This window comes from Rhineura floridana, chromosome 22 (genome assembly GCF_030035675.1).
Source record: "Rhineura floridana isolate rRhiFlo1 chromosome 22, rRhiFlo1.hap2, whole genome shotgun sequence".
NCBI classification, from domain to species: domain Eukaryota; kingdom Metazoa; phylum Chordata; class Lepidosauria; order Squamata; family Rhineuridae; genus Rhineura; species Rhineura floridana.
In genome coordinates this window covers 10812504-10824637 of record NC_084501.1, presented here as the reverse complement: position 1 = coordinate 10824637, position 12134 = coordinate 10812504, and the positions used below count along the sequence as shown (strand labels likewise).

The 12134-nt window shown below is 57.6% G+C and overlaps 1 protein-coding gene across 2 annotated transcripts in view; it reads right to left on the bottom strand.

The window, feature by feature from the left end:
* Positions 1 to 12134, bottom strand: part of DCAF8 (DDB1 and CUL4 associated factor 8) — a 35177-nt gene that overhangs the window by 4226 nt on the left and 18817 nt on the right. Inside the window, exons 10-17 of one of the 2 annotated variants that reach the window (XM_061605566.1) lie at positions 8992 to 9034; positions 8466 to 8536; positions 5784 to 6448; positions 4951 to 5091; positions 3711 to 3805; positions 2805 to 2915; positions 1733 to 1805; positions 206 to 263 (exon numbers count right to left, since the gene is read on the bottom strand). In XM_061605566.1, the coding sequence (XP_061461550.1) occupies positions 206 to 263; positions 1733 to 1805; positions 2805 to 2915; positions 3711 to 3805; positions 4951 to 5091; positions 5784 to 6448; positions 8466 to 8536; positions 8992 to 9034 (1257 nt within the window). The remainder of the gene's footprint in view (positions 1 to 205; positions 264 to 1732; positions 1806 to 2804; positions 2916 to 3710; positions 3806 to 4950; positions 5092 to 5783; positions 6449 to 8465; positions 8537 to 8991; positions 9035 to 12134) is intronic. The other variant, XM_061605564.1, reaches the window with a different exon arrangement.

Below are 12134 nucleotides of genomic sequence, written 5' to 3'. Positions count from 1 at the left end.
GGGGGGAGATAGTTGGGGAAGACAAAGCAAATGGACCCAAAGACTACCCTGGCTCAAGGCCACCAGAGTGAGGAAGACCATTCTGGGCGCACCACCAACCCGGAAGATTCCTTTCAAGGGCTGCTCTGGCACCCCGAGACAGGGGAAGAGACACCCGAGCTGGGAAACCAACCGCCCCCACCCCCTCAAAGAGCCACTCACATACCTGACCCGTCGTGGCTATAGACCAAGCAAGTGATGTTGGCTTTCGACTCGCTGTTCACCTAGGGAGGAATCAGGAGACAGAGTCCAACTCACACTAGCTTCTTCCAAAAGGTCCCCAGGCCCACCGTGTGGGTCGATCTTGCTTTTTAAGGGGAATCTTGTCACAAAGCAGTAAACATAAACGTATGACAGCAATTCAGCTGGACATCTGGAGGGCTTATATTAACTTACACGCCGAACTCAAGATAGGCACTGCATCCGTAATGTAAACTGATGGCGATTTATTGATTAGTAGTATTCATACGTTTTCTTTTTTCTTTTCTTTTTTGTACTGTTAATATTTTTATTTCATTTTTTCATTAATTTTTTGTTTTCTTTCCTTTCTTTGTAAAATGTCCAAATTAAAAATTAAAAATCAGACAGGGGTGGGGGGCCCTTTTCAGCCTTGAGGTCACATCCCCTTTCGAGGCGTCGGCAGAGCAACAACAGTGAATTGTGCCTTGGAACCCGAGGCCAGTTTCTCCTCACATCTGCCTCCCTGTCCTCCAACCCAAGGAACATTATCAGAGTCCAAGACATGTTCAGGGCAGAAGAAACACCCAAGGAGGACATGAAGTAGGGCCAGGATGGGGGCAGCGGCATGGGGAGAGTCCCAAGGGCCAGACAGAGAGGCCTAGAGGGCCGGAGGATTTCCACTGCTGCCTTTAGGCAGCACTTTACCCGAACACAACCCTGAGAACAGCCCTCTAAAAAACCACTCTAGAAGCGGCAGAGAACAGACGCACCTCCAGAGCCTGCCTGCAGACTTGTGGGCACAGGGACTTGGGCTGATCTCACACAGAGCAAACTGGACACACTCCTGAGAAGGCCTCACCCCCCCAATAGCTCTCACAAGTGGGACACCCCCCCCCACCAGTGGGACCTTCAAGGCAGGCCGCCAAGTATGGGCAGGCTGGCATGAATGCAGGACGGCCCGTCCAGTAACAGACACATCGCTCCATGTGCCTGGCAGAGCTCCTCTCCGGGTCCTCCCCCAGCTCTGCTCCCGGGATCCCACTTTCCACCTGGAGATGCCCGAAGACTCAGGGCCTTCAGCCTGCAAAGGGCTTGCTCAGCCACAGGACAAGCCCTTCCTAACCAAGCACCTGCAGAGATGCGGGGGGGGGGAGGAGGAGGAGAGCACTTCTCTGCCCTCCTGTGTCCCTCAGGCCAAATTTCATGTCAGCCTCATGAAGCCCATTGAACAGACCTTTCTCTCCCTTCTGCAAGGGGGGGAAGATCTCCCACTTGCTCTCATCACCAGTCTCTGCCACCATCAAGCCAATAAAAGAGAGACTGAAACGGCTGCCCAGTACGACTGGGGGGGGGGGAGTGCAGGAAGCGACCAGTGACCGTCTGCAGCAAAGGGGGAACCCTAATCCCCACACACACACACACTATCCAGGCTTCCAGGGCACCCAAGAGGAGTCCCAGGTGCCCAGGGGGAGTGGTGGGAGGCGGTTCCCACCCGACACATGCAGCTCTGTACCAGGTGGTGAGGGCAGAACTTCTTCAGCACGCCATTGTTCTCGTTCTCATTGATCTTCCGCTGATCGTAGATCCTAGGCAAAGAATTTTAAAAAGCTGGTCAGCTTTGAGCCCGAAGGCACTTCGGAAAGAAGTCTTGCTTACCGATAACCCCCTTGGAGTAGCCAAACTCTCGGCCTCCCAAGGTGAGCTGGAAGCTAAGCGGCAGAACACTTTTTTTGTGAAAAGTGTCTCCCCAATAAGGCTGCAGAGACTGGTGTGTGATGAAAAGTGGGGTGTGGGGAGGAGAGGGCTCCCTTTTGAGTCCTGCCTGGATCAAGCTCCATTTCCACAGTGTTTCGGCTTGTTTTCTAAGATGGCGGCAGCAGCAGCACCAGGCACAGGGCAAGGGAGACGTGGGGGACAGAGGAGAGAGCATCTTGCCCCTCTGCACGCTGGCTGACCCAGTGGGCCCCTGGGCTCTGCTCCCTCCCTCCCTCCAGGCAGGCCCAGTCGTGGCGAGGCAAAGGCAGAGCACAAGTTCAACACACACCGAGGTTCTGCCGCACCAGATGATTATTAGAGCAGGCCAGCACATGGGTGGGCAGGGCGGCCAGCTGGTCTGGTCCACCCCCGCTAGGAGAGTGATCCAAGTGCAGGGGAGGATCCTCCACAGCCTGAAAACTCTTTCCGTAGAGTCCGCCATTCGCCTCTCAGAGGAATGTCTGCAGAGGACACAAGGCCTAGCATCCACCAGGCAGGCAGGGCGAGGAGGTGGGTGCCCAAGCGGGTGGCACAGAGAAGCCAACAGCCATTGCCTCAAGCCGCCTGCAGCCATGGGAAGGCCTCCCACCACAAAGGGGCTGCTTCCTCCCTCCCGCACCCATCCAGGACTCCACGGCCAGAGTGTGCAAATTCCCCAGCCGGCCACAGACGCCACGAGCCGCTCCCTTCGCTCCCAGAGGATTCCTGGGCGACAGAGCCTGAGGGGGCTCAGCAGCTAAGCTGCCGAGGGGATCCGGCTGCCCTACGCACCCACCAGCAGGGGTCTTCTGGCACCTGGCCAGGAGCATGCCCTACTCCCGCATGCTCACCTGGCATATTCATCTCTGCCTCCCACCGCAAACTGGTGGGTGTTGGCTGGGTTTACGTAGATGGTGTACAGGCCAACTTTTTTCTCCTTCTCTTTTGTAACAACCAGTTTCCTAAAAACAGAGAGAGAGAGAGAGAGAGAAGGCTTGAATTCACAACAGTGGCCAGATGGAGAGTTACTTCATTCCACAGTTTTATTAATCACTGCAGGAGAAAAACAACCAGCTCCCTCCTCCACCCCTCCAGACTCCAGAACGAAGCGCTCCATGGACGGACTCATGGGTCGTTCTCCTACTCAGGTGCCAGGGAGAGTGCCCAGGCTCCAGACTCTGTGGGAGAGAAGTGGAGGGCAGGGAGGTGGGGGGCAGCAGCATTTTGAGATGCCACAAGCCCTTGGACACTGGCCACAGCAAAGCCGAAAAGAGCACCTGGGGGAGATGGCAACAATGACGACAGCCACCTCCCCAAACGCTCTGAAATTCAGTGGCAGAGAATCCGAATCCAAAGCCTCCAAGGGGAAGAGGAACCCTTCAGACACTTTCCAGAAACGGAAGAGACATGGTGCAAGGCAGCTTTGGCTATGGTCTGACGTCGTGGGAGCATTAAATTGCAAGACCAAAAGAAGCACGAGGGGGGTGGGGGAGAGAGAGAGGGCCTTACCTGGACCAGTGGTCAAAATAAAACCAACCCAGCTCACGCCTTCAGAGGAGAGCAGCACAAACTGTGGCTCACAGGTCGTGGCAGAGATTTGAAGGCCTGTTCCGGGCCCTCTCACCCAAACACGCTGGGGCTGGGCAAGTCGCAAAAGGGAAGACTTATCTGTGGCTGAAGCAGGCAGCTGGGGACAGAGTGCCAAGCAGCAAGAGAGATTCCCCCAGCAGCTCCAACCCTCCTGCCCCCCAACTTACGAAGCTGGCCGATCCTGTCTCAAGTCAATGGTGAAGACAACAGCATCTTCACCGGCCGAGAGGAAAGTGCAGGGAGAATCTGGCTCAAGGGCCAGCTGGAAGAGACAGAGAGAGAGGCAGGCAGCGGTTCACAGGGAAACCTGCAACAAAGCTTCCCCTCCCCTCCCTTATCACACCTGCACACCTGCATGGAACCCCCTTTTTTGTCCAAGTGCTGCTGGCATCAGGACCCCCCACATGGCCAGAGTTCCCAAGCCAAAACCCAGGAACCTGCCAGCCGCCCAGAGCACCGGAACAGGCTTCAGATCAAGACAGGGAATTTTAGGTAGCTAAGTGTGTAAAGCTTTGCTAACACCTCTTTTGCAAGGCTAGACAATATTCCTTCGCAGGATACAGGAAGCTGCCTTGCTGCCAACCAGAACCCAGCTGCACCTAGCTCAGGGCTTGTTACACCAGAGGTGCCAATTTGGTGCTTGTGGGTGCAACGGTGCCCTTGAGAATTTCCTCTGGCACCCACAAACCCTCTCAGCCCCCACTCACAGCCCCCTTGGTCATGAAGCGGAGAGAGTGGTTACCTTTCCTCTCCCTTGAAAAAGAAATAGAGCTGAAGAAGGAAGTCTGAAAGGTGACGCTCCTTCCCACTTCCCCTGTCAGCTCAATGTGCTTTTCAAGGCGCAGATTAATTCCCTTGGGAAAGTGAAGGGGGTGCGTGCTCTTTTTCCATCCCTCTGGGGTGGGAGAGAGGAGACCAGAGGGGGTGGTGCTCGTGGCACTCACTCAAAAATCCAAATGTACCCATGAGCCTAAAAAGGATTGGTGCCCCCTGCTCTGCAACAAGGGTAGGGGACTCTCTCCGGCCTGAGGGTCACATTTCCTCATGGGCAGCCTTCCAGGGCTGCAGGCCACAGGTGCATGCCCCTGACCCAGCCGAACATTTCTCAGGGGCAAGAGAATGTCACTGCTTGCTCCTCAATTGCACAAGTGGGAGAAGAGAACAGTCAGGCTGCATTTTTAGGACTGGAGTGCTCTGTGGAGACACTGGCTCTCTTTGCATTCTGGTTCAGAACTTTGGGTGCCTGAGGCAAGAGGTGAAACAGGCCCACCACCGCCCCCGAGAGGAGGGCTTCCCAAACTACCCTGTACCATCGCCCCGAGGAAGAGAAAGTCCCCCGCCCATTGCAAACCGCTGTGCCTTCATCCACCTCCACCCGCAATGCAACCCCCCCCCCAACCAACTCACCTTGTGTGATGCCCCCTTGTGCTGGGCCACCCGCTTAGTCGTCTTGCAGCATTGGGTGGCGGAGAGTTCGGCTATGCGGACTTGGCCGTCGCGGGCGCACATGGCGAGAGTGGAGTCACCGCTGTTGGGGAGGAACTTGGCCTGCCAGGAGGGGAGGGGAGACGTAGGCGCGGCTCAGAGGAGGAGCCACTCTCCGCACACCTCCCCCCCCCCCCACAGCATCAGGGCAAAAACTGACCCAGCCCAGCTTGAGCCCACTAAGAAGCCAGCTGTGGGCCTTTCTGACACCAGGAAGGAGAGGGGAGAGGCAGAAGGGTGCACTTTAGCACTCAGCCCCAAGAAAAGCCTGAGGAGAGGAAAGTCTCCACTCTGGAGCTGCTACAGGGAAGACGCCGAGGAAGGATCGTCTCCAACTAGGTCCTCCTTGGAGCTGACCCATTTTAATGAATGGGCCTTCATTAGTCATGGCCAGGCATTTCAGCAGGTCTACTCTGAGTAGGACTAGCACTGGCTCTGACGCTGAGGCGCCTCGCTGTCAGGCTGCCTGCCTGCCTCCCTCTTGGACTCAGTTCCTGGGGGCGCCCCACCGACCAGCGGCCCCCACACCTGGGCAGGGGAGATTCCGGGCAGCGGAAAAGGCCGCACAGCCTCCCTCGCCCTCCAGCTCATCCTGCTGTCAAAAGGAGCGCTGCCCCCGCAAAGGGCCCAGGCCTGACAAGAGACGCTTCCTCCCATTACCACAGCAGGGGAAAGCAAAGGCCAGCGGCAAGAGAGGAGCCCTCAGGAGCCTGCCCCCCCAATGGATGCTCCCCTCCCCAGCACGCCCTCCTCACCTGGAAGACATTGCTCTTGTGGCCGCTCTCGAACTCCAGCACTGGCTGCCGCCGCACCCAGTCCCACACCACCACCTTGAGGTCGTCGCTGCCGCTGGCCAGCCACGTGCCGCGCTGGTTAAAGTGCAAGGTGTTCACACAGCCGGTGTGGCCCTCGAGGCCGTGCTGGAGGCAGAAGCGCTGCACAAAGACATGGGCCCCGCAGGCTTCGTAGATGAAGCGGGCGCTGGAGCCGAGCGCTCTCTCCCGCAGGGCCTGGACGGGCTGCCAGCGAGGCCGCGGCAAGACAGTCGTCTCCGAGGCCACCCAGTCCTCTAGGGCCCGCTCGTCTTCCGAGGAGTCCTTGTCCTGGTTCGGGCGCTTGCGCTGGGCCCGACGGCGAGAGCGCTGAGCCTCCACTTCCAGCTCCTCCTCCTCCTCCTCTTCCTCCTCCGAGTGGGAGCGGTCGTAGGTCCGATTCAGCTCATTGATGGCGTAGTGGCCCGTGTCATCCATGCTGTCAGAGTCCTTCTCCTCTGCAGAGCTCTCCGTGTAGGTGCGGCTGGGCTCCACCTCATCGCCAGTGAGGCTCATGCTCAGGTCTGAAGCTTCCACTTCCACCCCAGAAGAAGTCTCGCGCCCCTCTGTGGCTCCAGACATTTCCTCCGGGCTGCTGGACAAGCTTCCTGCACGGCACAAGCAACGGCCAGTGAGACCCCTGCAAAGCTCTGCCATGGCCCAGGCGGGGAGAGGATCCCACCTCAATCAGAGCCATTGCTAGACTTCTCCACAGGGGACAAGACTGCGGCCCTCCCCCCCGAGGGGACGCCTGCACAGACCCTCTGCAGCAGCAGCAGCGGCGGCAGCAGACGTCCTTCCTCTCTAACTCTGCCCAGAGTAACCCCCTCCTGCTCTCTTTGTTTCAGCATGTGCGAAGAAGAGGGAGTCCACTCCACAGCAAGCTGGAAAGTGCAGGCAGTGTGCAAGGGAACAGCTACTGGGTGGGTGGGGGTCAGGGGGGGTCAGCCCCAACACACTCCCAGGCAGGCGGTTGGATCCGTGAGCTGTCCCCGACACGCACACAAGAACTGCGAGGTGCTGAATCAAAAACGCAGCCCTCCCCATGATTCACTTCCACTCTGAAGGACCTCTTGCTGCGGGGCAGAGCCGCACGTGGAGCCAGTGCACGAGACAGAGAGGCACTATCCGCTCCCTCGTCCCCGGCTGGGTCCACGGAGCTGCCAAAACTCGTCACGCAGCTCCGCTCACTGTCGGCACCGGGTGCAGCTTGCTTGGCACAAAAGCCGGGCCTCGTTTGGGTCAGCGCTCAGAACCATCGCTGACGGTGCTGAGCCAGACACTCTCCAGGGCAGCCCTGCCTGGTGGTGCCGTCGGGGATGAACCCCAGGACTTCTGCACTGCAAAGCAGCAGCTCAGCCACTGAGCTGCGACGGCCCTTCCACGCTCTGGGACTGTGGGGCAGTAGCACCTCCTTTGCAGGCACAGCCGACTCTGCCTAATTGGGAAGCGCAGAGGAAGAGGAGGTGAAATCCCCAGGAGATGGGCTTAGCAGCAAAGCCCTCCCGTTCTCCACAGGAGCACAGGAGTTATGCTGGATCCAGTCCACACTGACCAGCAGTGGCTCTCCAGGGTTTCAGGCAGGAGGCGCTCCCCCCCTACTGGAGAATGGACCTGGGCCTTCTGCATGCCACACAGCTGCTCTGGCCACTGAGCGATGCTCCCCCTTCCAAGGCAAGAGGAAAAGCTGCGCTAGGGTCTGCTGGAGCTCCTGCAGCGCTTACTCCGGCTGCAGGCAATGGAGCACTGGGAGGAGAGGTGTGCTGTGCACCATGATCCAGAGGGTGAAGCACCAAACCCGAAGGCCAGACTGCGCCTCAGATCTGTTCGAGTAACAACAAGGGTCGGCAGAGCCGCTCTGGGGCACGTGCAGGCCTGGGGCGTGTGAACAAGGGGACCCACTGAGTCCGCACAAAGCCCTTTTGCGGCCAGCGGGGGAGACCACGCTCCCTTAGTAGGCATCTGCTGGATTCCACCATCACTGTGGCAACCAGGGAGGTAGGTGGCTCCTTTGCAGGCTCAGAAAGGCAGTGGAGCTGCAACAGGACTTTGGTTTAAAAACCAGAGCCTGCCAATACGGAGACAGAAACCACAAAGCCCCAGGCCTGGCAGTTGCACTCTGGGCCTGCCGAGTTGAAGGAAGGCTTTCCACCAGTCTTCACAGCTCCCGTTTCCCTCGGCGTCGCTGCATCCAAAGACAGCCCAGCATCTCTCTGGGCAAGCTGCTGTGAGGACCAAGAACTCGTTGAACTACATGACTTGACCCAACAAAACCTGAACAACACAGCCTGGGCAAAAAGGTCAGAGTATTTCGAGGGGCTCTCCTGTGCAAGGAAGTGAGCATCAGAGAGGCTTGCGCAGGAGGGGTGTGTGTGAAAGAGAGAGAAAGAGGAACTCAGCCCTTTTTGCAAGTTGGGCATCTCATTCTGCATATCAGGGATGTGCAAATCCAGACACAACCAAAGCTGTTTGGCGGGAAGCCACAGAAACTTCTCACCCCTGCACCCGCCACGAATGTCCCGTTATTGCTCAGAAAGCCTATGGCCAAAGCACAGCTACAGCATATTTAAGAGGTGGGGGAGGCTGCTTCTCCCCCCCCCCTTCCCTCCATCCTGCTCCTCTTACCGTTGGGTATATCCGTTTTCCCATCTGTGCTACTTCCCGTGTCTGACATCTTGTTTTCTTGTGAATTCGCCCTGAGAGGTTTTGTAAAGAGGGAGAGAGAGAAAGAAGGCCATAAACATCAGTCCGCACAAATCCATCTGAGGTTTCTATGGACACGTGGCGGCCTCGTCCTTGATCCTGCAGGAGTGGAATGCTCCGTTCTGCTTGCAGTTTCCTACCCTGTTAAAGAAGAGGTCCCGGCTTCCTAACACAGCAAGCCCCCGAGGAGCCATCTGGAAAGCTCCAACCCCACCACCACTCCTCGGAGGAGAGGCACCCACCACTCAGCAAGCAGACGGGCGGGGAGCCAAGCGGAGGGAGGGAGGGAGACACAGCTAACAAGTGGAGAGGCATCCTGTCCAGGAGCCCTGAAAGGAATGTGGGGGCCCAAACAGATGATCCTGTATTACTGGCTTAAAACCAGTTAATATGGCCTCGCACCTTGAAATCCTCCACCACACACCTACATCGCCCATACCTCCACCACCACCCCCAGTATTCCACCCAACTGTGTAGAAGAAGCCACTGAGCTTCTCTTTGCACAGGGCTAAGGCTCTGCTGGGGGGCGAGGAGAGCAAAGAGGCTGCTGAAACACACACACAAACACAGCTCTCAATGAGTGGGGCTTACGGAAAGGATGCCGGCCACCAAATGTAGCCTGAAGCCCACATCCCTTCCCCTCCTAGAGTCCTAACAGAGGAGGACTACAGAGGCAGCCTGACCCTAGCACTGGGGCCCCTTGGCACAAAGAGGGCCCGAGCAGAGAATGCCTACTCCCCCTTGCCAGGCCTTCACTGGAGCCAACACGCATCTGTTTTGCAGAACATGCAGGGAAGATGGCCTGGCTGCTCTTTCCCCTCCAGCTGGAGGCCGCGGAAGGCAGCAGCCCCGCGACTCCCCACCTGAAGCAAGCAGACCAGCTTCCCATTGATTTCCGAGCCCAGCTCAAAGCACAGAGGGTGGCCCCGAAAGCCCTTTGACGCAGTTTGGGGCCAGGCTATTTTCTGTACAAACTGACCCACTAAGATAATCAGCAAGGCCCTCCTGTCTGCGACCTCACCACCACTCCTGGAGTATGCCTGGTCAGAATCAGGGCTGGGATAAGGTTTGGGGGGGGGGGGACAAAAGTATGTGCTTGTTTGAATCCCTTTCAGCATAACCAGGCAAGCAACAGCTCTGACATCATCGCCATCCCCCCTTAGGCCCCCAATGTGCCACCCCCCCAAGTCCAAGGGCCCAACTGCCCTCCCCCAACGGTCACTGTTCTGCATGGAATGTTAAGCGCAGGTGAGGCCCACCCAAGCCCCCCAACACACACGTGCACACGGTTCCTTCTTATTACGTCCATCCTTGGGCTGTCTAGGAACCCGGCACAGCTGCAGCCCGGACAGAGCTTGGCAAAGACTCAAGTTGCCACCTCCCTGGCTATTTTAATTCGCACCCCTTCTCACTCCTCCACCCAACTCCGCCGGGAGGCCCTCAGAGCTCAAGGCTTTGGGTGACCTTCTGAGGCCTTTGGCTTCCTTGGCCCTGCATGTCCGGGCACAGTTGGCAGCCACTCCGGGCCTCTTGGCCAACACTGTCAGTCCCAGAAGCATCTTCATGCCACAGTTTTGCCAGCAAGATCGCCACTGAGGCTCTGGAGCTTCCTTCCTAGAGGTGTGAAGGGGTAGGGGGGAAAAATGGAAAAATTCAATGTGTGTGTGGCGGGGAGATATCCTTCATCTTTATTCCTTCCAGAGAGAGCCTCACCCGACGTCCTCCTTCGTGACGGTGGCAGTATTTTGGGGGGCAACTGCCTTCATGGGACATTGGAAGCGGCAGACCTTTGGGGTCAATCTGCCTCAGTACTGTCAATGCTGACTGGCGACAGCTTTGCTAGGTCTCCGTCAGATGCTTTCCCTTCCCGGCTGTCCCTGGAGATGCCTGTGGGGACTGAACTTGGGCCCTTCTGCATGCAAGGCAAACGCTCTCTGCACTGAGCTACGATGGCCCTTCCGCAGCTCCGGAGGGCCTCCCACGCCTCCCAAGCGACTCTTCAGACCCCTTCAGCTGCCTCATTTGCATCAGCACAAGGGCCATCTTCAAAGCACAACAAGGGAAGAGAGTGTCTCGGAAAGGGCAAAGCCGCCGTACAGCATAGCAAAGGAGGGCATACAGTGTGCCACCGTCACCGCCTCCTCCTCGCTGGGCTATCAAGCCCCACAGGCAGCCCTTCCCAACAGGCAGGGGATGAGTCACAGCGGCCCAGCTCTTCCCCCCCCCCGGCCCACAAGGACTCCCCTGCAAAACATGCTCCGATGGCACAGAGAGTGCCTGGTGCCTTCTGTTCCGAAAGCAACACAGAGTGGCAGTGTCCCAGCACAGAAACCCAGGCCTGAGGAGGGGAGGGATGGGGGTGTTGGCTCTGGGCAATCAGACAGCCACCTCCCTCTGCACTGCCCCTCCCATTCCCCAAAGGAACACACTCCCTTTCCTTCTACTCTGGCGCTTCTTCAGGCAAGACGGGGTGGGGGGATATCTGTGATGCTCCAGGTGCTGCTGGACTAGAGCCCCCCCACCTCCATCCTGCCAACGGACCAGGCTGGCTGATGGGAGATGGGAGTCCAGCAAGGTCTGGAGGGCCACAGATCACACCCCTCTCCCAAGCAAAGTATACTATTGATTTTCAGAGCCCAAAACAGACCCCTCCCTCCCTCCCTACTTCAGACACAGAGTATTTTGACATGCAACATGCGAGACTAACGCAGGCAACAGCAGCAGCTGATTTTCTACAGTGATGCCAAGTCCGGACGCCTTCAGGAAGCCCCTAAACAGGGCCTGAAGGAAACGGCCCTTCTCTGCTCTCCACACAACCCCCCCCCCCCAAAAAAGTATTCATTTTGCCTCTCAAGCGTGGGCAGGTGGACGGTCGCTTTTTACTGCCAGCCACAAGTCAGCGTGCCAGTTATTACCTGGCGAGTCCTAAATGGCTTAGAACCCCTTCCCCACCTAAAGGGCCGCCTTTGACCACCACATGAGCCAACCAAACCGTGTAGCCTTCACTGCGCACCCTCCTCTGAGTCACACCATCATCCGAAGCTGGACAGGTGGTGGCCAGAGGGGCGGGGGCTTTTTGGTCACAGCTCCTTCCCATGCCCCCCCAAAGCCACTTCCCTGGCACCTTCTCCTATATGTTTTGGGGCACCAGGTGCCAATGTCACTTCCCCAAGCATTTCCGCACCCTCGACAGCTGGCATTAACAGCTTTGCTGCCTACCTGGTTCATGGGGCAGCAGGGCTGCTGGTTCTGTGTTGTTCACTTTGGCTTTACACTGGATTTTGTTCTACTCTTACACAAAGAGCGGCTCATAAATTCGCCAGCTAAGTAAATCTATAGGTGGCTGACAAGCGTTTTTCCTAAGAAGCAGCCAGCCAGCGATCAAGAGCGGAGGGAGGCAACAGCTCGACTCCCCACCGCCTCTCCATCAAGCGTTTCCTCTGGCACCATTAACTGGGACACTCCACTTAGCCATTTCTTTCGTGCTGGGTAGTTCAAAGCGAGGGCTGAGTAAACCAGTTTGGGCTTGAGGGGAATCTGAAGAACAGGCAGCAGCGCCTGGACACGCTTCTTCTGCTGGCCTCCAATTGC